Genomic DNA, 26,861 nt, shown 5'->3' on the forward strand with positions numbered 1-26,861 from the left:
CAGGCAAGTCTCTGTCTCATCACCGATTTGTAATAGTATAAACTGATAGCGGGCTCTGGTCATGAGGGAGCCCGGCTGTAGTCGAGATGGACGACTCAATCTGCTGAACCTGACTGCTGATCAACGCCGGTCTGGAAGTCAGAGCAGTCCGTTGCTTGGAAAATAGATGATACAAAAAACAGTGAGAGACGGTTCAAATATTTATTTGGATGTTTCCTGGCAAAAGGTTTGTGATACAGTGAGTTTATTAGTCCAGTATGATCTCACATCTCTTTAGCTGAAAGAAAAAGCCCCTAGAGCGCTTTGTTTCACACTGAACTGGTGGATCTGTTTAAAAATATCTCAAACAGCCAAATGAAATGGGCTTGTCAAATATAAATGTTGGTTCTACCAGCGAATGCAGCATTAAAAACTTTTTACTTGGATGTTCTCATGTGAAAATTGGCAAAGTTTTGTGTTTTGTGTTCTGGGGAAAATTAGCTTAGCAACATTAGTCTTAATATTTGTTGTGTTTCTGTCCACATGATGAATGTAAAGGTTGGTTTATGGTCTCGTAGAACTAGCCCGTAAAATACGCTGTCTGACCAACGTGGACTGGAAGGTGGCATGAAAAGCTGGCGATCATAAAGGGGGAGGCGAGGGGGGGGGGGGGGGTAACCGCGCACATTTTCAGTCTCTTCAGGAGGATGTTCACAGTGTTGCACTCAGTCCTTACATGAAAAGTGCCACCAATGCACAACTGACCAATCACAGTGTAAAGTGATGTGATGTCGGACTGTCAGTTTTGGAAAGTTACTAAGATGGTCGGACACATACGCCCCTGATCCAATGTCGGAAAGGTGCGGGAGGAAACCTGCTGAAGTCTGGCTGGGAAAGATCCAGAGTTGGAATTCTCTGTTGGTTTATCACAAGTGACCTTTTCTATCACTTTACACATTGTCATTTGGTTCTGTGTTAATAGAAAAACCTCTGTTAATGCTGTTTTGGGTGTGATTTAGTGTCGCTTCCTGTTTTCTCCAGCAACACTGTGGCTTCCTGCAGATGTTGACCTCTGCTGTTGGTTGGAGGTGAAACCTCTCTGTCCTTCAGGCTGTGGTGACTGGTCGCAGCTTGTCGCTGTTGCATATTTGTGAAACAAGCCTGGTCCAGCAGTGACCTTTGTGTGGACTAATCCACGCTGTGTTTCCCTAGGATTGCTTCCTGCAGGGGCAAAGGGGTTAATCGTCATGCTTGGGGCAGATTTGTGACTGACTGGATTAAGTGGGGCTCAGAGTGTTGGACACTCCACTAATCTCCGGCATCTATGCCCCTGTTGGCTGTTGGGGAAGGACTGACTGACTGACTGGTTGGCTGGTTGGCTGGTTGGTTGGCTGACTTATTTCCAGTTTGACAAAGTGAACGACTGACTGATCCACTGATGATGGAGTTGCTGAGTTTCCATCTCACCCACCAGCTTAGTGTCAGATGAGAGATGTAGAAACACTATTACACTTCGCATTTTATTTCTCTCTTCAGCCTCTTATGTATCAGTGTATTCAGACACACCCTGAACTCTTTATGAAGAAACACTGTGTTTAAGCCTCTTTATACTTGGAGTCACACTGTTGATTTAACACTTTACAACAGCTCCCACTCCCTTGTCCCACTTTGTGAGTCAATGATTAGCAGAGACTGCTCAGTATTTTTAGGCCCAGAGTGTTAGAATGAGCTCTTCTCTGTGTTGCTGAGCTGCTCAGGTTCCACAGCCTTCTCCTTATTATTTTAACACATTTTGACACTTTTAACATCATTTGTTGAACTTCTCAGTGTTACACATGGCAGTAGTGCTTTTTGTGTGTGTGAGCTAAAAGCAACTAAACTTCATAGAGCCATACATTAAGATGTTACCTCTCTGTGATATCAGCAGCAGCAAGGATTCAGTTGATGTTAGTTTAAAAATACTACTCTGTGGAGCATTAATTATCTCTCCACTATAATTTACACAGTTTCAGATTTAGCTTTAAATGAACTAGCATCCAGCTCAGCTCTAATAAACAAAGCTGATTGACATGAAGCAGCATATATTATAGCACTTATCCTAAATGATTAATTTTTTTAAAACCTGAGCAACTAAGAAATTTGTCTTTTTCTTAAGAAGGAAAACAAACTGTTACTAACTTTAAGAGGAGAGGCTTGTGTAGAAGCGGTAAGAGCTAAATCTAACTACAAGTTGAAGTTTAGTGGTGGATGTTGAAGTCATGTGACGGTGGTGTAGTTCCTTTTTAGCCTAACATTAGCTTTTTACTTGTGGTGATTGAATTTAGGCTTCAAACATAAAGTGGTGTTCATTAGTGAAGCATATCCTGTTGAACAAAACATGTGAGTATCATAAACTTGTTTGTCACAGAGTTTATTTTCTGTAATAATCTGAAAGACATTCGAAAAATCCAAGTGGCTTTTTCTTGAGGGAACCAGGGTGAAGCTAAACTTCTGGGTTGGTCTATAGAAATATGTCGTCCCTACGGCACTGTTATCTGTGTATGAGGAGAGGAAACGGTGTGTTCTCAGTCTGTGTGTTTATTTATCCTCTTGTTTTTTTGAAAATGATTTTGAGTTGGTTCATATAACCATCAGTTTTCATTTACAGTTACTTAACAATTTCTTTTCACAAAACTTAGAAGGACAAGTAACACAATGATATGACCTCAGCCTCTGTATGGATCATGTGCTGTTACTGGATATTGTCGGACACACACACACACACACACTCACTCTCTCTCTCTCTCTCTCTCTCTCTCTCTCTCTCTCTCTCTCTCTCTCTCTCTCTCTCTCTCTCTCTCTCTCTCTCTCTCGCACGCACGCACGCACACTGAGCTGACTGAATCGGCTGCTTCTGCCCATTTTACCTGCTGCATCCTAGAGTAAAAATGATATAAGTAACGACGAATGGCCACCACAAGTTTCCAGAGCCCAAGATGACGTCTTCAGATAGCTTGTTTTTTTTTTTTTTTTTAAATCAGCTCAAAAGTCAAATATATTCAAGATGTTGCAGTGATGCAAAACACAGTTAAAGCAGCAACTCGTCACATTTGAGCAGCTGTAAGCAGATGTTTGGCATTTTATCCTGATAAGTGACAGAAATGATTTGCATCCTCTCACTGTTAAAAGGATAAATGATGCTCATCATTGTCTTTGCAGCCAGCAGTGATGAATTCAGTGAAACACACACATTTCCTCAACAGTGGCCATTTAAAAATAAATAAAAATGTTGTTGCATCATTATTGTGCATTGGCTTTGTCTCCAGTTGGCTTCACTCTAGATTCAGTCAGTATTAGTGGGTTTGTGAACAAAAAGAACTGCCACATTTAGCTTCAGTCACTGCAGTGATCAAGACATATGTTGTATTTCACACCACTCTCCAACACAATGATCAGCAGCATCATATGATTGTAGTGATTTTTTTTGCACTGTCTATGTCAAGTCTACTATTTCTGTCACTCTGCCAGTAGCGAGCTCTTCTATCTAGTGGCTGATGCCATGAAAGTAACCAACAGCACATTAAAACCCAACGTGTGTGTGTGTGTGTGTGTGTGTGTGTGCGTGTGTGTGTGTGTGCGTGTGTGTGTGTGTGCGTGCGTGCGTGTGTGTGTGTGTGTGTGTGCGTGCGTGTGTGTGCGCGCGTGCGTGCGTGCGTGCATGCATCTTTGTGCTCCTGGACGATGGAGGAGTTGCACCTGTGAAACCACCAGACCTTTAAACCCAGAGTTCACTCACAGACCAAATGAGCTCTGTGGAGAGATGGCCTGATCATAGCCTGCAGCTACACACACACTTACATACACACACACACACACACACACACACACAGGAGCCAGGAGGCTTGCATATGCACAGGCATTGAGATGAATAACTGATGTGTTGATTTTCCCTGGATGTTGGGATAAAATTCTCACAGTCCTCAGATCTGCAGAAATATCAACACATCTCAGATGCAAGACTTATGATCAGATACAACAATCTAGTTTCACATTCAACCAAAACTCGAATTTGATCATGTTTTGTTGGCCTGTAACTAAAAATGAATGTCACAATCAATTTATCTGCAGATGAAAAATGTGTGTGATAATTTCCCAGAGCCTGAGGTGACATCTTTTAATTTTTACTATCATAGAAGAAAACTGACATTAGAGATGCTGGAAACAAATACTTGAATGATTCTTGGTGAATCAATTGTTTTCTTACACCCAGGGGCAACACATACAGGGCTTAAGTTTAAGTGGTGCACAAGTAATAACTTAAAGCTGGTCGTAACTTTCAGTTCTAAGACGAATGTAACATTACGCCCAGGCGTACGTCCAGCTGCTGCACTCTGCTCCAGATGCTTAAGAGGAGCTGCCACATCCAGTAGATGGATAAATGGATGATCTGATGTTTATTAGCAGCCGAGATCATTGATATCAGACCACACTGTACATGGTTAAATATATGTGGAGCAGAGAAGAGCTCTGACATCCGGATGCACTCTTTGACCTGTAAAATTTGATTTTGGTTGCTTCAAGTGGATATTTGGTTTCACACTAATAAGCAGAAAGAGGAAGAGAAGGACGGAGAGAGATGTATTTATAACTGCATGTCCTCGGGTCTGGGACGTTTTTATCGGCGATCATATCCGTCTCTGCAGATCAACTTGTTTTTTTAAAATCGTTTTCTAAACGGATTTCTGACGGTCAGAGTCCAGATTGCCAGTAAACAATAAGATTTCTGTTCATTGTACTAAAACTGTATGTTTTAGTGAAAGAGGAGGATTTTTATATATTTAAACCTGACGTATAAACATGGCTTCTCGTATGTGGTAGGGATTCAGGGAAACAAGGAAACAATGTTCATTGGGACAATCAACATCCTCCTACAGCTTTCTAAAAAAAAAAAAACATGGTTTTTACATTTCAAGTTCTTGTTTCTGACAGAAAGTAACCCCCTAGAAATATGCAGGAGTTTCCCTTTAAGTGTAAACATCATACTCAAAATATAAGCTTTCATCTGTAGTTTCTATCAGTCTTATACTCACAACAACACACACACACACACACACACACACACACACACACACACACACACACACACACACACACACACACACACACACACACATACACAGCAGAAACCAAACATAACATTACTCAGTATCATATAAAACTGTTTCAGGGAGTTGTGTTATAACCACCAACTGTTCAGTGGATGCAGAAACAGAACACAGACTCAGGTGAGCAGGTTTATTATAAAGGAAACTGTGGCAGAGCAGGTAAAGGTGAAGGCTGGGAGATGAATGAGAGGTGGGTAAGCGATGAGTGGGGAGTGTGTTGATGAGGGAAGGGCAGGGCTGGAGATGAGCAGCAGGCGGGCAGACAGGAGGGGAGTGATCCTGGAGCTGTGTGAGTCAGAATGTAAAAACACGTAACACCACACAGGCAGACTGAACAATCTGAAGACGAGCGACTGGAGAACTGAGGTTTAAGTACTGCGGAGATGATTGAGGGTGGAGTGGAGCAGGGAGGGACGCCACGCCCATGGGACACACACACACACACAGGAAGAGAGAGCGACGACACAGAAATCAAGGGGGGGGGGGGGGGGGGACATGAGGAAAAGGGAAAGAACAAGTCGTCAGAGTCACTTTTTCTGTCCCACTGGTTTCAACAACCAGTCAACCTCAACATTCAGGGAACAGATGTGATTCATATTTTTGACACCATGGTGGATGGATTTATCACACACACACACACACACACACACACACACACACACACACACACACACAAAGTGCTTATCTAATATCAGGACAAGGTCAAGATCTGTCTGTGGAGATGAATAGAGTAGTGATCCTCCTCTCTCTCTGTTTCAGGATTAGACACATGGGCCTCGACATATATGGATCTGTTTTCTTCCTGGTCTTTTTTTTTTTGTTCCTGACTTGCCAGCACTGACCACACACACACACACACACACACACACACACACACACATATATACATATACAGCATGAAACTTATTCTGATGATGTGTGTGTGTGTTTTGTGCTGATGGTGTGTAACTGCACCAGTGCCCGTCTGTCTGTGGTTATATTTCTGCCTGTACTTCCTTGTAGTCAAGAGAGATAAGATGTTCTGTGGGTTTAGAGTTTAGATTAAATGTTGCTGGAGCTGTTTTTGACTCCTTTGCAAAACTGAAAGAGTTGTTTAATCTGAATCAGAGCCTTCATATCTTCATCTGAGAGTGCTGGACCTGTCTGTTCTTTTCTTCTGTGGTGTTCAAATCAGTTCAGAACATAAAGAAATGGCTGAATCTGAGCTTTAGTTCAGGCTGTAGTTTCGTTCATTTTGTCCTCACAACATCCGTCTCCTGATCCCATAAACCCCTGTGTTTCCGTATTGTTTCCTGTTATTTCAGGTTATTTTGTCATTACAGATTTCTTTAATAAGGGCAGAGTTGTATAACTCCAGGTTTCCCCCAGGGATGCTGGTTAGCAGTGGTGGAAAGATGCAAAATTTGGGTCTGATATCTAATGCTAGGGACACACTGGATGCATCACATGTGCGTGGCGGCTGCAGGAACGTCTTGGTTTTCATTTCGGTGCACATGTTGGGTTAGAGTGGGCACACTGGCTGCCCGCCAGCTGCATTGCGTGATCTAGAGATTCGGCCTATTTTCTCCCAGCAGAAATAGACAGAGAAAAGACCTGTTGATGTCATATTGACATCATACCAGCAACATTACAGAAAACTGACACCTTTCACTTTAGTTGTTTGTCTAGACTGAATCTCAATATGACACAGACATGAAAAAATATAAATATCTTTGTTAACCTTCTCTGCAGCTGCATGTGGAGACAGTGATATTTTAGTGACATTTTCTGTCAAAAATAAATCAGAAATGTATTTAAAATGAAAAGAAATACAACATTCCAGTCCCCTGCAAACTCTATGTAGAGAGATAGAGCTGCAGCAGCAGCAAGGCAGAAGAGGCATATGTCAGCCGCCACGCTCACAACGCAGGCAGTGTGTTCCCGGCTCAAGGTTTCGTATCGATGTAGCTGAATCTTTGACTTGTACATTTTGCTCTGTCCTTTTTTTTTACGCTGCTCTGATTAACTGCTGCAAAGCAAACATACAGTGATTATCAGTCAAATCCTGACACATATCTCATTATCTGTGTAGTTACTAGATGACATTTTAAACAGTCCCCTCACTCATTGATTACATCACCTGTGCTGTGGGATGAAGCTGAAGCTTAATAGGCCTAATATCAATATATGTTTATTAATATATATGTGTGTGTAAATATATACTGTACTTATGATAATAATGCTAATAATATTTGATACTGATATAATTCTTCTCACTAAAAACCACAGCAGGAAACGCTGCATTCTGACTCTGATGAAAGGTCCATAATTTCTCATGAACAAACTCTAGTGGTGTGCTTTCAGTTTTTCAGCATTTTGCTTCCAGCATCAAGTGAAAAGACTTCAGCCTCCTTGAACGTGGAGCTCAGTGATCTCTGGGTAACGCAGTGATAAAACTCAGCAGTGAGAGCTGAACACCGCAGCAGACAAAAATCGAACGAGGACTCAGATTTTATGGATCACCGTTTTAAGAGTTGAATATAACCCAGAGGCTCCTGAATTCAGAGAGACGGCACCGGGCCGATTGTTTGGTGAGATGAAGATATCAAGCTCAATAACTGTTAGTCTGAGTGTGTGTTCAGGATTACACACAGTCAGCAGCAGGCTGACATGAAGACTGACCTGATCTCAGCTCTGTCTCTTGTTTTTCTCTGTTAAATCCACTGGATGCAGCAGAACACACAGAGACACAAGGATGAAGTTCGGTCAATTCATTAAACAGGAAGTGAAGGCAGGACATTAGTGCTTATAAAACTGCTCTTGTCATGTGACCAGCTGTGGTTATCTTCCTGAACGGTCTCCCTCTCTCTGTGTCTCTGCTCAATGAATGTCAGTGGCAGCTTATTGATTCTGGCTGGCCGTCTCCTCTGCATACTGTACAAGGCTTTTTATAACCTGACAGACAGACAGAACTACAGCTTGCTGAGGCAGACAGACAGGCTTTATAGCTGTCTGTCTGCCTTCCTGCCTCTCGTCCACTGTCTGTGTCTGTCTGACGTCCAAGTCTGTACTAAACCTTGTGGATTCACCGTCCACTTCTTTGTCTTTGTGCGTTACCGATGGTGCTGCTTCAAGTATTATTACTATGTGTTTCAGTGGTGATACCCCCCACCCTCTTTACAGATGCACACACACACACACACACACACACACACACACACACACACACCTCCTCCTCCTCATGGCTGGTTTTCTCAGCAATCAATATTCTGCAGTGGAGCTCCTCGGCCTGTGCTTGCAGCATGTGAGTGTGTGTGTGTTTCTGTGTGTGTTTGTGTGTGTGTGTGTGTGTGTGTGTGTGTGTGTGTGTGTGTGTGTGTGTGTGTGTGTGTGTGTGCGTGCATGTGCGTGCTTGTCCCCAGCCAGCCTGCTGCTTATCAATATATTCACCTCTCTCTCAGTTCAGAAATGATCCTCTCCTCTTCCCTCCAGGCCTCATCGATCTCTGTGAGAGATGGATGCAATCAGAAATAAGACGTTGTTGCTGGACTGAATACTGACCAGCTGTCATGTTGAGTGACTGGAACTTAGTGCTTTAAATTTTCCTCCGGTGTTATAAAGTCTAGGTCAGATTGATGTGTTGGGTGTGTGTGTTTAAAACATGGCTCCCGTCACTGGTTATGTGTTCCAGCTCAGTGCAGTCCACTTTAGCTGTAACATGTTGAGGCACGCTCGTATGAATTCCTGCTGCAGCCTCACAGCACGAGACGGCCGTGCTGACCTGTGATGATTATGGCCAAACAGTGACGCTCACGCTTGCCTCGGCCGAGCGTTGCTGTCACGGTAAACTGATTTTTACTGTGACATCTGATGTTGAGTGTGTACGGCCACACAGATGACTCACTGTGCATGTGTGGGTTTCACTTTCCTCCCACAGTCCACAGACATGTAGCTTTGGTTAATTGGAGATTGTGAATGGTTATCTGCATCTGTCGTAGAATGTGCCTTTTCTGCCATTTGTGTGTGCGTGCGGGTGTGTGTGTGTGTGTGTGTATGTGTGTGTTTCTGAAAAATGATTAAGAAACCGAGCAGATTTTCTTCATGAGATCTTTGATGGTGGAGGAATTTTTATGGTCTCACGGTGTGTCACCCAACCTTCTCTGTTCGTCCGTGCTTCCTGTAAACAACAAGGAGGGATGGCGAATGGCTGAGTTTAGTTTCACACCAGGGACGGGACCGTGTGGAGATTTTCCCAGCGGGAAATAAACTTATGACATCACTGGTATTAACAATTACACCGGACATTTTACAAAAAAAAAATAAGTGTAGATTACAGATGTTACTTACTAGGTTTAAATCCAAAATATTACAGAAAAGAAGCTTTTGCTTTTTGCTTTGACACCAAATCCTCCGCCAGTGTCTTGTCGATCAACTCTCCTCTTGTCACATGATAAGACTCTGTTACTACACGACTCTGTGATGTGACTCTGCTCTGCTGCTGCATGGAGCGCTAACACTGATACGCAAAATGAACTAAATGGGTTTTATATGTACAAAAATAAGAAAAAACGTTGGGCAAGTCATGTTATCATCTGAACACCATCTAACACCGGTGACACTGACATCCACGGCAACCTGTTCCCTGGTTCTGTTTTGTCTCTGTGTCACAGGCTTCCTTCAAGGAACAGTTCAACATTTTGAAAAATAATGTTTATTCACTTCCTGCTGGAGGGCTCAGTGAGAGGACGGTGAATAAATATAAAAACTGTCCCTTAAATGTAACCCAAACAGAGGGTGAAGACATCACTGTGACGGTTGTTGTTGGTGGGCTCGGTGATGATTATGATGGGATGATGCTGATGGTAATGGTCACTGTGACGCTGACAATGATTGCAGCTGTGTCCCTGTGACTCCACCACCACTGTCACATCACAGCAGCATGTACTGTCCAGGGCCATGGTGGAAACAAGCTGACTGTTGGAGCGTGTTGTCTCTGGGCTGTTAAAGAAAAAAAAACAGAATCAATCAGTGGATAAGTGATGCACACTCTTACTGGATGTATGTTTTTTTTTTTAAATCACTGTGGCTGTGATTATTTTTGTCTGTCTGGCGTCATTAAGCTACAGCACATCTTTATCCTAATATATTTGGATAAATCTGAGGGGTCAGAAGATGATTAAAGAAAGAAGAGAAGCAAAGTTTTGCAGAACTGTTTATTTTTCTTGTGAAATGTTTTCACCTCTTAAAGCCACTGAAAACCCTTCAAATAAAACTATCCAAGACGGCAGAGCTGCTCACAGCACATGTCCACAGTGAAGCCATGAAGAGATAACAAGTAAGACAAAAATGTTGGGAACCATGGATTTAGGAGGCAGAAACATTAGCTCACTAAATATAGGATTATATATGTAATCAAAACTATGTTTCATGCTTCACACAAGTTTTAAATATAACGCATAAAGTCCTATGAGCAGCAGAATGGTTGTTTAAAACAAAACAAACATGAAATGGCCCCACATCAGCAAACTCACACACACACACACACACGCACGCACGCACGCACGCACGCACGCACGCACGCACGCACGCACACACACACACACACAGGAGTACCGTGGCTGTATCACGAGAGCTGGATATAGTGCAATGCTCTCTTGTTAACCAATTTGTCCCAGTAGCCAGCCATGCTATCTACAGAACAAATGAGAACTGCTTTCAATACATGTATGATGATGATGATGATGATGATGATGGTTGGAGCCAGTAGTTCCAGTCTTGTTTTTTTGGTCTATTTAAAGAATCAGAATTCCATCAAATCACCATCATTATAATGGACTACCGACCTGGATCAGTTTCCATGGAAACCAAAAAAACATAATAGGAAGAGAGGGAGTGAGCGAGGCAAAGAAATGCAGAGGGAGGGAGTGGTTCCTACTTCTGATGGATGTAGATGAAGAACATCTAAGAGCGCTGCAGCGAGAGAGCTGGGAGGGTGGAGCTGGAAAATGGCAAACGTGGGGGGAGAGTTAAGAGTTTATGGCAAAGGAGGGTTGAGGGGGGAGGAGGAGGTGGCAGGCTGATAAGGAGAGGGCAGCAAGAGATGGGGATGGAGTTGGCAGGGTGAAGGGATGGTGGGGGGGGAAGTGGGGGGAAGATAGGCAGAAATAAAGGGAGATAAATGAGGAGCTGGGATGGTGTAGGAGAGTGATGGGTGGGGGGAGGTAGGTAGGTGGAAGGATGCCAATTTAACAACTAGGGAGGCTTCAGGGTCCAGCTCTGCACCACCACTGCCTGTAAAACAAAGAGAACAAAGAGACTGACACCCCAACCCCCCAACTCCTCCATGTGAGGAAACAATGTCCACCTTAATTGATTTTCTTAATGAAATTCATTTTATTCTGCTCTGCTGGGGACAAACTGAGACCAAGCTGTGAGTTTGTGCCCTGTTAAAATACAGAGTATCAGCAGAACATAGTGTTTGTGCATGAAGAACAGTGACGTGATTCTGTTGTCTGAGAAAAACAGTCCAAAGAAAGTCTGCATCCTCTGCCATTTAAAAAACTGAAAGTCTTTATTTAGACCTGGGGTCTTAGGTTGCTCATAGATTAGTTTAATACAAGTATGACCTATGGCTATGGCTAACTCAGGCCAAAGACAAATGTTACCATGGTAACAATCATGACACCTTTACAAAAAAAAAACATGATTTTGGAGACTGCAGTGATCTTTTTTTTTTCCAAATCCAAATTTTTTTATTGTTGCACTCTTCAAAAGAAACGTCTTTGTAACTATTGAATTCTTCCAAAAGACAAAGACTTCTTTACTGGGGTAAACGGAGCTCAGCGGCTGGTTGCAGTTCCTTGGTTGGCCAAAAAAAGTCTTAATTTACCCAGAACTCATTGTGCCAGAGTCCGTCTTAAGATAGCAAAGAACTAAACTGCTTTGTGCAATGAGTGAATTCAGACTTTTATCGGAAGTGTGACTATTTGTTATATTTAAGGTTTCAGTTCGACTCCTTCATCCCACTGCTGTTCATCCTATTTTCTTCAACTAACCAACTGCAGAGGAGACGATCTGTTTCCTGTTTACACCGACACACGCATGCCCAGTTTAGGTGAATGGTCATGTGATGTGCGTTTTCAGTGTGGACAAAGATTATTTCTGATACAGAGCTGAAACGCTTGTCAGGACTGAGATCGTTTTGGTTTTGGTTTTAAAGTTTAAAAATGTGTCGGTGTGAACGCAGCCTCAGTCAGCATTGAACCAAATCACAGTGTTCTCAGTGTCGGCCTCCATTACACTACTGCTCTGTAAACCATTTTATAATAAATTGTAGTTTTAAAAAAAAAAATGAATAAGTGAAACAATTATTCAATTAATTAATTGACAGAAATTAGTTGACATTGATTTAATATTTTAAATGTTTGCTGGTTTTGTCTTCTGAGGATTTTCTGTTGTTTGACTGTTCTCTGATGATCTAATTACCAAACGAGTAATCAAAAAAATATTCAACAGATTAATTGATAATGAAAATCAGTCACTGGTATACAATAAACAAATACACTTTTATCTGACCCGGAGGTATTGAGTTTTGAGCTAATGAGAAGAGCCTGTACTGTATTTAATCGTCAGCTCAGTGCCTCGTTACATTATAGAGCTGTATTTTCCCCACATACCCAATAATCACGCTCGGCTGATTTGTTATTTAACAAGGATTCTGGGCTGCTTTGGGCTTCTCTAGTGAAACATCAAATCTGTGTGTATAATTTGTGTTGGCAGAGAGGCTTCACGGCCCTCCAGTGAAGGCGAGAGATTACTACTTTTTACAGTTTCTGCAACAGAGGTTTGAAGCTGGAAGTTTGGTATGTTGCTTTGGTGCAGGGTCTAAAAACTAATTTCCAATTGATCATTTACTTGTTTCGAGAAAAAATATTTAGTGATATGACTGAACTGGCTTTCATTAAGTTACCGTCTGTATGTATTTCAGAGTGTATGAAGGGGAGGTGGAGAGAAAATGGGTTTTGTGTGATGATGTGTTGATGAATTAGAAAAAGGAGGAGCTGATGGGGGAGGAGAGCAGCAAAGAATGAGTGTATGAAACAGAACAGAAGGAAGTAAGGAGAGAGGGGTGCGTGAAGAGAACATGCAGGAGTGAGGATGTGATGGGAGAGGAAGTGATGGAGGAGAGCAGGAGGAAAGACAAGAGGAGATTGGAGATGGGGGAGGAGGGGTGTGAATGGAAGGAGGAGGAGATGAGCGCAGAGAGAAAGAGATGTTTCCTTCCGTCTGTCCGGTGGCTAACCTGATTAGCTTAGCAATGCCATAGGACCAGATCCGGCTGGTCTGCTCTCTGGAAACACACACACACACACACACAACACACACACACACACACACACACACACACACACACACACACACACACACACTTCTTTCTACGCACGCAGGGTAATGTGCAGACTTGTCATGCTCTGCTTGTAGAGCAATGATCTGGATCCAAGTGTCCGTATACTTCTGTCATGGGGGTATGTGGAGAGATTGTGGAGTAGAAAAAAAAACTAATTAAAAAAAGAGAAGGAGGAAAATGAGCACACAAATAGGATTACAAATTTGAGAGACGCTGATCTTATGTATATGAATTGTCACACTGACCTAGTCAACAGGACACGCTGTAAACTAAAAGCTTAGTCCTGATGTCCTAAAGCTTGGGACAAACCTGAAGACCACCTGAAGCCCACAAAGACTGGACAAACCAGACAAAGATTGTTTCCATCAACCCTTGACAGTCAGGGAGGAGCATGAATCTCATGACTGAGTAAATACACCACACAACACACTGAACATCTGGTCAGTAACCACTGGAGATCTGGCGAGAATAACAGCTATCCTGTGTTCTTACACTAAAACAAATATGGACGACAATCATACACTGTATATAAAGATAGACATAGCCTCCCTGACGTCACATATAGGTTTCTGAAGAGTGGTTTTGAGCTGCTCTGCCGTCGCCATCTTGGCAGTGCCTGACTCCGCCCCTAACTCCCACCTAATCCGAAAATGGGCAAAGAGGTTTTTGGTGCAAGCCAGTTTGCAGCAAGCAAACGCTCACCCACCTGTCACTCAAAGAGGCCACACCCTCAATTATACATAATTTTAAGCCTTAATAAAGTGTAAACAGGTGAGTTATATAAAAAATTAGCTATAGAGACCAAAACTGTTTTTTGTACCAGGCTGTAAACATGTTTATTTCTGCTGTAAAGTTGGACATTTTAACATGGGAGTCTAAGGAGATTGACTCACTTTTGGAGCCAGCCTCAAATGGCCATTTGAGGTACTTCAGTTTTTAGCACCTTAGTGTTGCCTTCATTTTTAAGACCCGGAGGTTGATGCTTGACGACAACTAGCAGGTTGTTCGGTTCACATGCAGTGACAGTCAAAGGACAAAAAGAAGGAAAAAAAGTGTGTGAAAATCTTGATGAGTTTTTCCGATGGAACAGACTCCGATCAGCGTCATGAAATACTCTGTAAGAGTATGTCCCACATAGAGGCTCAAACTAAAACCTTTAGTTTCAGTATGAACATGTCAAAGGGATGCAAGATTAACTTTCCACAAACCATCCTGTTGAGGAGCGAGGGAACACCGAGGGAGGAATACGATTCATCCTCTGTGTATCTGCTTCATTTATTTCTCCTCATACTTTCCACCTGCTGCTCCACTTCCACCTCTCTTGTTTTCTTCTTCTACTACACTGGCTGCAACTTCACATCTTTGTCTCCTCTTTTCACTTATTTGTCTTCTGGCAGTTTTCTCCCTCTGCTGCTCTGTGTCTACTCTTCGTTTTCCTCAGCCTCTCACCTTCTGCTTCTTCCTGATTGTCTATAAATTCAGCTTTTCCTCCCCCTTTTCTTCTTCTTCTTCTTCCCTCCTCGCAGCTCCTCCCCTGTTCCCCTTCGCCATCTGCCCCCCTGGCTTGAGAGAAAGACACGACATTTGTAAGGGTGTAGACGACTTTGTCCTACAGTCACAATCACTACCTTCATCCTCCTTCCTCCTCCTCCTCCTCCTCCTCCTCTTCTTGTCATCTCCTCAGTTTGTCTGTTGTTCTGTTGTACAGACCTTCTCCTTTGTTCTTTGATGAAAGTTTAAGCATTCCTTGCCCCTCTCACCTCCACTCTGGTAAAAATAGACAATAGAGGAAAGGGGCTGTTAATTATTCATCTTGCGTTCACATTACTGCTTTGCACCTCTCATAAGCTTCACCACAGTCGTCGTCATCATCATCATCATCATCAGCCGTGTTTCCACTGCAGGAACTTTCCCCAGCAACCTTTTGAGGAACTATGAACGTTTCCACCGCAGGGACCAGGGTCTAAATTTGCGGGGTGTGGGCTGCAGTGCTGAACATTTCTGACTGGTCGAGTACTCGCTGCATTTCATTTCACCCGCGATGTTTAAAAGTCCGCAGTGAAGGAGTGAACACTGAGCGAGCAAACACATTTTCCACACTGCGAAACAGGACTTACAAAATAAAGGACCACAACCACAGGAGTGGCTAGGGTTTCCACCTGTCACGCAAAATACGGGATCGTCCCGTATTTGAAAATAAAGTGGTGCGTCCTGTAGGCTATTGAATATATATGGGATGCAATTTGTCCCGTATTTTCATTCATGTTATGTCCTCAAAGTGCTGTGAATAATGTAATGTCGAGTAATAATTTTGCATAATCTTCCCGGGACTTAAGGCCGCGGTGGAAACGCAGACAACAGTGGGCCACAGGAACCTTTTTAGTTCCTGAAGAAAAGCACTTAAATTTAAAGTTCCAGGTGCTTTTTGGTGGAAATGCAGCTATCGTGTGGTGTGGCTTCCACAGCTGAGAGCACCACGCTCATTTAGGAGATGAGACAGCTGAGTTTCTAAAGTTTTATAAACATGAACTGTTTTCATTCTCCTTAAAATCCTGCTCTGGTTTTATTGTTAGTTGTGAAGTTTACAAACTGAAGCTGTTGTAGCATCTTAAACAGGATGAACAGATCTGGTCTGATTTCATGGCTCTGATGTGTCTCTCATTTTAAGATAATTAACAAAGTAAATTAACTAAGAACTTTGAAGCCACTTATCTCAACACTGTTTCGCTGCATCGCACTGTTTGAGGAGTGTGTGTCTCTGCATACATAAAGTCCATTTGCGTATGTTCCATAATTAATTCTCTTAAGACAAAGACAGAAGCAAAAGACGAATGGAGAGAGAGAGAGAGAAACAGAGAGAGAGAGAGAGAAACAGAGATAAAAGTGTGTTATTGAGTTGGTCCCATCTCTCCAAATCCTGTTTGCGTGTTAATCTATCAGGCAGGAACACCGCTGTTCATTTGTATGCAGATGAGGACAGCTCATTACTGAGACCATTAATAAACAACACACACACACACACACACACACACACACAGACACACACACACACACACACACACACACACACACACACACAAGAAGAGAGCTTTTGCTCTCCTCAGTTTGGCTGACTGGGGGAAAATGTAGAAGAGAGGATGTAATAGTTTTCAGTTGAGAGCAGATGATAAGATGGTGGAATAGCACCTTGCTGACCAGGTGATACTTCAGCATGAGAAATGCTACAGTTGGAGCGGGCGACATAACGAATGTACTTGATGCATCGTGGCTTGTTCGAGGTGGGATCGAATGACAATATTGCGAACATATAAATTGTCATGTAATTGTTCTTGTTTTAAGCTGCCAGCATGAAATTCACTTTGACGTTTTGATTCTTTTCTCTCTCTCTCTCTCTCTCTCTCTCTCTCTCTCTCTCTCTCTCTCTCTCTCTCTCTCTCTCTCTCTCTCTCTTTGTCTCTTTCTCTGAAAACTGGAGTTTATACATACATACCTGAAGATGGAAGTGGACGAGTAGAAACAGGACTGGATTGAATCTCTCTCTCAGGGATTCTTTTTTACTTTTTTGTTGCTTTGAGCTCTGGGGGTCGTATTTAGCTTGTTTGTTATTTCCCCCTTTTTTGCAAATTATAAATTGCTTCCAATAGAAACCACTAATGAATATACAGTAAACAAGTTGCAGGAACTAGATTCATCATACTGGTACGATTTTATGCATCAAGGGGTTGAATTTTACATTTCTCAAGTGATTTCAGAATATCGAGATACATATTTTTATCGTGTGCAGGCCAGTGATGATTTATATTTTGGAAGTAATGTTTTTATTGTCAGTAAATCCAATAACAATACAGCGTATTAGTCCGTCTCTCACGTTGTCTGTGGCTCTCAGCTCTTCATTGCTTCCTACTGAAGATGTAAATCTTTAAAAATGACTCACAAACAGCTGCTCATTGTAGTTTTTCAGCAAATGTCACTCAGACAGGAGACAGTGGTGCATTTGTTGGGGACTATTTTCAGCGGCGGATTTATCCACATTTCGAGCTCTAAATCTCTATATGAGGGCAGCAGATTGGTATTGCGGCTATTGAACTTGATTAAACTACAGTGTGCATGTTCATTGTAATGGAGGGACATGTCACCTATATGGATCACTGATGTCTTTTTGTGGCTCTGTGACATAGAGGAATAAGATACATCAGACTTTAGAGGCTCAGAAAAGACTTCCTGACAATGTGAGAAGATGTCAAGCAAGAAAAAGAACGACTTCAAAAAATCACTCTGCATACAAAGAAATCTGCTGAACACGGGTTACAGTGCACATCATGAGAAAAGAAGCCCCCTCATGACTTCATCCGCTCATTTTCCAAGAGTCTTTATGAAAAGTGAAGTCAGACATTTTTACCATTAGATAGTTTCCATGGCTCTAATATGAATCCTCTGTTCTTCGATCCTCCGGCACCACAACAAAGAGATGTAGGCTAACCAGTAATTACAGTGTGGAGATTATGTGGTAATTGAAAATGAGGTAATGTGAGCTGGTGATGATAGTAATTGAAAATGAGTTAAGAGTAGATTGGAATAAGGTCTCATTTGATCATTTGTCAGAGTTGATTCATTTTCGTGGCTGTGGTGAATTAACAGCCTGAGAATAGTCTCCGAGCTGATTAACATGCCACATCGCAAGTTCACAGGATCTTTCACAAACTTGCACATCTACAGCTTTTTAAATGTGAGCCCTGGATATCAGCTTTTTTTTTTTCACTGAAGTTACACTATAACTAGCCACCAGTCTTTGTATCCTGGGTATATAAGCTAACTGATTTTTTTCAGAAACTGTTGGAGCGTTGCTAATTTCAGCATCCTGTAATTATGGACTGATTCCTTGTTGAATAATAATAACCCATTAAAACCTGAACCTGTGCCAGCTCAGAGTATTTGCCCTCACAGGTGACATTTTCCTGATGATTCATGTTCAGTCTTCAGAACTAAAAACTGCATAAAGATACTGCGATTTATTTATTACTATTATTGTTGATCTGCTCCTCATGGATGTGCTTAATCAAATTGGGCCCTGAGGCACATATCAATCAGTTGACAAAGTTGTCATGAAAGTGGCAGCTTCAATATGTTTTTGCTTGTAATATAATATCCAGGTGAGTGAAGAGTTAATGAGCTGTTGTCATTCTTACTCTAACCCTCTGGCAGCAGCTGCTGCCTCCCTGAGCTCACCAATCAAGTTTTTTGTGTCTTCTTCTGTGATGTCATTAATCATATAAAGGGAATAAGGATGCAGAATTTCAGTCTCTCCTCAGTGTCGTTCATGGTGTCGTGGGTTGGGTTAGTTTAGCGACTCTGAACCCCTGGCCATCCACCGCATGAAGTATGTGGGATCATCAGATTGTCTAGTTTTGGAAATTTGCAAAACTTGTTGAATGCAGTCGACCTCCAGTTCTGCTGTTGTAAAAAGGGTTTCAGACTCTCAGACGATGAAGTCTGTACCACAGACACAGGATCTTCTCCTTCAACATCTTCCTGTCGGTTCATAAGAATGTCAGATGTGTGAGAGCATGGTTTCATGAAGGAACAAATGAGACACTGGATCTCATTAAGCAGTAAATCATGAATTTTAAACCAGAATTGAAGAGTCCGCTGAGGATTTCTTCAGCAGCAGCTCTTCATAAGCACCTATCTATCACCTGGAAATGAATCCTTTTATCTCACGTGCAATGACAACATCAGAAATGTCATCTCTTCTGTTCCATCTGCCTTTTTTTAGACACACTGAATGCGCCATGTGATGCGTGAATCTGTGGCTAAAGCGGTGACTCTCACTCTGGATTGAAGCCTCTCTGGTTTAATGACGCAGCTCTCTGGATATCTTGGCTGTTTACAGACCTGTGTGGCTGCTTCCAGTTATTGTCCGTGTGTGTAGTCGTTCTGGCTGGCTGCCTGGCTGCAGCGAGGAGGCTAATCCAGTGTGATGAGCCCAGGGAAACTCCTCCTGTGAGAACCATCTTTAATAGACAGATATGGGTCAGTGCTGCCACATGGACTCTCTACTGGAGCTGTAGAGATAGTCGTGTGTATGAGCTGTATAAATGGCTTTTTTTCTTTAAATAGAAACAGTGGGATCTCCTGCAGTGTTTCACTGTTTTAACTGATTGTGCAGTGATAGCAAAATAAGCACGGACCAAAGTTTTCTGTTGATTTAAAGAGAAACTCAACAGCCTGCTTTAGCTTGAACACAGCCTCTTTACATAATTAAAATTGCGTCCCAGCAGCTGATTTAACTGATAGTGGTTTACATGCAATTTACTAACAGGCAGGTAAGGTAGTTGTGAGAGTGCACAGTGGTGTTTGCAGTCAGCTGCAACACTGATTGATATTCAGTTTGTAAAAGCTTTTCCATTTCCAGTTTGAAACAGCTCTGGGTGATTCTGTCTGCTATATGTTTCATGTTCACAGGCCGAGACAGGTGTAAATCAGGAAGGAATAGAAAAAAGAAAATATATAGGAAGAGGATGTCTTCACTCTTATAGCATACTGGACAAGTGCGCTATGTATTACTCACCAAACACTGTAAATAAGAATCTTTGAAGCTGCACAACACCAGACTTTTTCCTGATCAGGAGAAAATCCAACAGCATGCACAGTCAATATGTGGTGAGATGTTGTATGTGGCCTTTCTATCTTTACATCGCATCAGTAAAAAATATCACAAATGTCCTGTATGTATATTCCCATCCAAAGCCTTTTTCATGTTTCACTTATTATGTATATTCCCATCCAAAGCCTTTTTCATGTTTCACTTATTATGTATATATGTATATACAGTGCGCAGTGGGGTACTTTCTCATTCAAGTGAATCACTTATGATATTGCACACATGCACAAGTTCTACCTATTATTAAAATTACAAAATTACGGGGCGCCCCGATGGCTCACCTGGTAGAGCGCGTACCACAGAGGCTTGGTCCTAACTACAGTGGCCATGCCTTACTGACCCGCACCGACCCGCGGCCCTTTGCTGCGTGCTCCCCTTTCCTCCATACTGAACATTTGACATATTTAGTGTCAGTTCAAAGGAATAATCCAATATTTCCTCTGCCAGGATGGCGTTCAGAAAGGTGAGGATGTCCAGGCAGAGGGCAGCAAGATGCAGGAGGGGGACAGACAGGCAGCATAAAACCATGAGACAGGACAGGCCCTGTGTTTAAGAGATTGGCTGCTGCTACTGTCATGAAAAGGTTTTAGTGTGGTCCATACTTTCCTCATTGGTGTAGTAAGCAGCTGAATCCTACAATGAGATGCTGGTTTGTGGGCAGTAAGTATACATATATATATATATATATATATAAATGTAGGATATATATGACAGACAGCTGTCAGTTTTTTTTTATTTTGCCTTTATAATGCATCTGTTTTCTTTGCCTCTGCTCTGTTCAGTCTGTCATTCCTCACCTCAGCCTCTCCTGCAGCAGAGCAGCTCTCATCATTAGCTGAACATTTTCTCACTGTCACATGTGAACTGTTGAATTATGCATCGTCTTCCTGCTCAGAGTGAACAATGACGTGGACGTGAAATAAGCAGAAAATATGACTTGGGAATTCTCTTGTCAGAGTTGTTTTGGTGATTTCTGTGTCATGATCACCGTCGTGTTGTCGTCTGCCTGTCAGTCTACCTGTCTGTGCAGAGCGTATCCACCGGCCAGAGCAACAGCGCTATGAAAACACTGGTTTGCTGTGTCTTAGCTGCAGTGTCATTGAGGTGTTTGCTCAACTCATTAATCTGTTCAGTGTTTGCAGATGTTTGTGTGAGTGATAAAAGGCAGTTGTAGCAGGAGGCAGGACCTCATTACTGAAGGTACTGGCCTCCTTAGATACTGATAACAGATGCAGAGGTTTGTTTGTGTGTATGTGTGTGTGTGTGACTGAAATACTGAAGAGAGTGTTGAAGACGGAGATAAATGGTGATGTTTTCTGACAGCCCAGAATCCCTCAGGATTTAGTCCATTTCGGACGACTCCTCTGGTGCCAACGTTCAGTTCCCTTTGTTTCGAGAGGTGGAAAGTAAAGGTGTGAAGGTCGAGGAGGTGAATGTGTGTGTAGCTCCTCTGACTTTCATGCAGGAGACTGGAGTTCATGATTTCCCTTCACTGTCCTGTCTTTTATTCAAAACTGTTATCAGGATCTTTTTCCTAACATACCGAAGTGTTTGAGTTGCCTGACCTTTACCTTACTCGTGATTTATCGCTGTAATAACGATCTTTCCCCAAGCTTCACCGTGTCATAGTGACCATAAACAACCCAATAGATCGTCTGTGCAGCAACTTATTATGACCCACGGTTACTTTTTATTGTTAGGTGACCTCTAGCAGGATTAAAGGAGGGTGTCAGGTGACGTAGCATAAAGAGCAACAAAGTCAGGAGCAGGTTGTGGTGGACGGATGGGTCGACAAATCACAGTCGACAGCTTTTTGTTTCCTGTTTGGAACCAAGAGTCGTCATCATCTCTCTTATTAATGAACTGCGTGTTTCTTATTGTCACGATAACCTTATTGTAAGGCTTATTTTAACCCAAACAATTTCCTGAACTTAACCCTGTTGTAAACTAAACCAAACCAAACCAAACCGTGACAATTCCTTAAACTTAACTACATGTTTATTATTGTCACCATGACGATGAAGGTCCAGAGCTCTATTTCAGTAGATGCTCCTACAGGGCGCATCAGGGATAAATGACCTGTTTGATCGTTCAGGTTGAAGGGCTTGTTGGAACAGGTTGGTTCTTTTTCGATTTGCAGTTTTACCACTGGAGTGTTTTTACCTGTGCAATGTTAATTCTCCACAAACAGCCAGTGTACAGCTATAGATGTGTTATCTCTAGCTGTTAGCTCACTCACAATATTATTTGTGTGACATCTCACATTCGGACTGATCTCAAAAAGTCAATACTTTCTGTCTCTTTCCTCCAGACTCCAGCACAGATTTTTGTCTCAAGTTGAAACACTTTTAAGTCTCATGGACACATTCTGATTCATTCTATCAATGTTTTCTGTGTCCACTTGAATCTTCCTGTTGTATCTGCAGTTTCCAATCACTACTTCTGAAATCCACTTCATGTTCACTAGTTCCATGTTTTTCTGTAGAGAAATACCTGCTCTGCTTCTGTCAGTCACAGGCTGATCTAATGGTGGTTAAATCTGTTTCAGGAAAGTTTTTTTCATTTATTGATCTAAACACTTTTGGTAGCTCATGTTTCCCGCGGGGTCCGCTGCATTTTTCATTTCCAACATCTCTGGATTGAGCTGAGGTGGAGTCTGTGAGATGGCAGGAAGACGGCTCTGAGTTTAGTGTGATGTTGCTGCTGCCAGCGAGGCCTGCAGGCGCTGCACGCTGAAAAGCAGTTGGCATGTTGTGTTTGATTTGCCTGCCTGCCGCCTCTCTGCCTCGTGTTTCTTGTTTCCTCTGATGTGAGGGGTTAAACCGGCAGAGCAGCTGTCATGGCTGCTCCCATGGATGCCGACACTGACAAAGCGGTAAATAAAAAGATTAGAAATGGCTTAAAACAGCGAGTAAACACAGTTTCATTCATGGCTAATCTGAGTTTAGGTGGATTTACACGGCCACTGCTCAGAGATCAGTCAAATTTACAGACAAAATGTATCTTCTGTTTGAAAAGACAGAGGATTATTGATTGGGTCTTTCTGCTTTCTAGGAATTCTTCTTTGTGTATCTACCGCCAGTCCTGTTGACTGAAACGTGTTCTCTCTTTTACATTTTCTTTTTTTCTTTGTCTTAATAATGTTGCTGTTACACTGTCTCAAGGAAAGATTTTTGACACCTTCGCTAAACATGTTTATTTTCAACACATCCTCTGACATTGTCTACACATATGAAATTTGGCATTATTTACTTTAGTGTATAAAGCATTAGATTTTCAAATTATGATGCATTCGATTGAATGATTTCACCTGTTGATGGGTGATTATTAGGTTGTGACCATATTTGCGTCCTTGGTGAAAACAAACCTGAGACAATTTGCGAGCTTGATGCTGTTTGTCTCTAGATCTACAAAGACAAAAGGTCTGCTCAGATATGATGCTGTTTTCATCTAGTGATTAAAACTCTTTTGCCTGTTGCACTTAGTTTTTCTCTGTGGATCAATTGAAAGCTAAATGCCTGAAATATAAAAAAGCTTTTGATCTTATTTCACTGTATAATGTCTGGATCTATAGAAAATCATCGGCTGTGATAAACTGCATTAATAGCCTCTGATTACTCATTAATTTGATTTGAAAAATAAAGACTAAATTCAGCTCCCGTTTCTTCTCTTCTGGGCAGGATGACAGTTCACTGAGCAGCGAGGAGGAGGCAGAGATGAGCGAGCCCACATGGCTAGCAGCTGATCTGGGAGCAGCGTCTGACCTGAGCCCGCCGAGTCGAGGAGAGAGGATGCGCCAGAGTCCCCAGAACACACACAGCAAGGAGGACGACGGTAAGGAGCATGAAGATAATCTCTTATCTGCTGTTCATTTCTAATTGCTTCTGCTGGATGCAAATATAGTTCTTCAGCCTCGTTTTGTTTTTGGATTCAACCTGTGAATGAATTTTGAGTTTTTAAAAAGCAGCCTGAAACCATAACTCAGGTGATCATAGAACCTTTCAGCCTAAACACAATGTCCCTCATTCCTCATTTGGAGTTTCAGGTGATGGTGGAAGGAGAGAAAAGCTCTTGATCAAATGAATGAGAAAACACCCAGTTATCAGGAGTTATGATTTATAGATCAGCATAGGCTTTTACCCATGTCACTGCAACACTATACAAATGTGTCATATGTGATCAGGCTGTAACATGCTTTCATTACATTCCCCACTAACCGTGATATAGAGCGATGGTGTGTTCTAATGGACTGGATGTGTTTCAGTTCTTTCATTCACTGTGATCACTGTGAGCAGAGGAATGCCTTTGTTAGCAGCAAATCACTGAGACCTTTCCTTCAACTCCCTCAGTGTTCACTTCACTACCAACACTTAACTCTACACCAGCATTATGAACTAGGAGGAAAAACCACAGGCAAGACAAACTGACCAATCACAGCTCTCCTGGTCTCCATGTGACATCTCTGTGGCTTTTTTTAAGTTTTTATTTAGAATGAACAAACGTTACATTTTGAACAAGGTCTCATTTGTTTATTCTCACCGCAGCTGAAGGTCACAATTAATTTGTAAGTAATAATCAATAATCACATTTAGTTGTTGCTGTTAATTTCAACATTGCTTTAAAAAACAAATGAAAGTTTTTCACATCAACAGAGCTGTTTGTGACGAGATGAGCTTTGGCAAAGTGTTGTCTTTTTTTCTCTCTCTCCCTCCCTCTCCATCAGTGTTACCCGGTCATAGTTTCAAGCTTCAGATAGTATGTGTGTGTGGCTGTGTTTGGTTTTATTTTGCACATTGAGTTGATCAGATTTTGGCTTTTTCAGCCCATTTACAGTCCAGAGTCCAGACTGTTTGATCCTTGGAGAAACTATATAATAATAATTAGCTGGTTTTGGAAGGCCATCAAATTTTTAATTCGAGGTCAGCTCCGTCCTGACCTCTTTGTTTCCTCTTTCCCTCAGAGTGTCTCTTCATACTGAGCTGTCACTCTTCTTCTCTCTGCTACCCTATGTCCCTTTGTTTCTCTCTGTCCTCCCACATGTTCTCGCTTTCTACCTGCCTCTCGCTCTCCTCTCTGTCTTCCTGGCTTCTCTACTCTCTTGCTTCTTGCTGCCTGTCACACTCCTCTTCTCTCTCTCTCTCTCCCTCTCTGTCTCTGTCTCTCTCTTTGTCTCTCTCTGCACTGAAAGGCCTCCCGTTGTGAGGAGCTCTCCCTTTGAAGGCAGACATATTGTTTCATAATGCTGCAAGGATACAGCAATTACCTGCTAATGTAACAAGTGGGCTGTGTGTGTGTGTGTGTGTGTGTGTGTGTGTGTGTGTGTGTGTGTGTGTGTGTGTGTGTGTGTGTGTGTGTGTGTGTGTGTGTGTGTGTGTGTGTGTGTGTGTGCGCGTGTGTGTGTGAGAGAGAGAGACCTATCCCATGCATATTTGAATGGTACTGCAATGCACTGAACCCAATACTGTGTCACTGTGTGTGTGGCTGTGTCTCCCTGCCACTCCTTTAAAGTGTTACTGAGCAAAGGCAATAGGGAAGTAGTGTAGTGAAACAAGCCTCCTCGTCCTGTGTGTGTGTGTGTGTGTGTGTGTGTGTGTGTGTGTGTGTGTGTGTGTGTGTGTGTGTGTGTGTGTGTGTGCGTGTGTGCGTGTGTGTGTGTGTATGGTGATGTGAGCTGAGTTGACGGTTCAGTGCCAGGCGGGAGTAAGTGCTCCAACCAATCTCCATCAAGGTCTTTCTCTCTCTGCTGCTGCTCCTCCATGTTTCTGCTGGATGAGGGAGGAACTAACAATTATTTTGGTGACGTTCTTAAATGTTTTGTTCGATCAATCGTCCAAAACCTAAAGACATTCAGTTTCCAATAATATAAAATGGAGAAAAGTAAAAAACATTCTAGAGACTATTAATCGATATCAAAGTATTTCTGCTACATATACTGTATACTGTAATGTATACACCCCTTTGACTGTCCTCAGCACTTATTTATAGCTTATCACTTTGTCCAACTTTTTATCACAGTTACACATGTTCTCAACAGTGAGTGTATGATTGATCTCGTGCAGCATAGTTTTGATATTAAACCACTGATTTAAAAACGCACAGATAAGTATGAAAATACCCGACCTGGAGATTCCATTAAGACCAGAGTGAACACACCACAGCCGCCGCTATCAGCCGTTACCACCAGCCTTAATGGGTCTGCTGCATTCATGTCACAGCGTACAGATCGTAAATATGAGCAGTGGAGTGGGAAAACATTCACAGCTTCTTACAGTAGTACAAGAATATTGTTAGCTGTTTAGATTTGTAAAATATCATATATTTATCTTTTACCCGACTTGTGTATGAAGCAGAGGAGGAAGTGTTATACCTCATAGTGTTAGTCTTTGTGCCTTAACCTAACCAAACTTTAACCATCATAGTCATATGAATTATTTTTATGATGGTTATTTATAACAGTTTTGGAAGTGTTTGTTGTTTAGTTTGGAGGACTTGTTGTAATTTGGATAAATGTGAAATTTCTGACAATATCTCCAACTGTTGAAAATATCCGTTGAAATGTCAAAGCCTTGTTGTGTACCAGCAGTTCAGAGTAAATCCAATCCAATATTAAAACTACATACAACCCATGCAGCTATTTCAAAAGAGCCATATTGTCGACACAGTCTGTTGGTATCTTGTCAGTGAGCTGCTA

At 42.1% G+C, this 26,861-nt stretch overlaps 1 protein-coding gene across 2 annotated transcripts in view; it reads left to right on the top strand.

Moving 5' to 3' along the window:
- Nucleotides 1-26,861, top strand: part of LOC130174602 (nucleolar protein 4-like) — a 154,832-nt gene that overhangs the window by 60,240 nt on the left and 67,731 nt on the right. For both annotated transcript variants that reach the window (XM_056384578.1, XM_056384579.1), the window contains one exon: nucleotides 23,851-24,004. In XM_056384578.1, the coding sequence (XP_056240553.1) occupies nucleotides 23,851-24,004 (154 nt within the window). The remainder of the gene's footprint in view (nucleotides 1-23,850; nucleotides 24,005-26,861) is intronic.

The sequence above is a fragment of the Seriola aureovittata genome, chromosome 9 (assembly GCF_021018895.1).
Source record: "Seriola aureovittata isolate HTS-2021-v1 ecotype China chromosome 9, ASM2101889v1, whole genome shotgun sequence".
NCBI lineage: Eukaryota > Metazoa > Chordata > Actinopteri > Carangiformes > Carangidae > Seriola > Seriola aureovittata.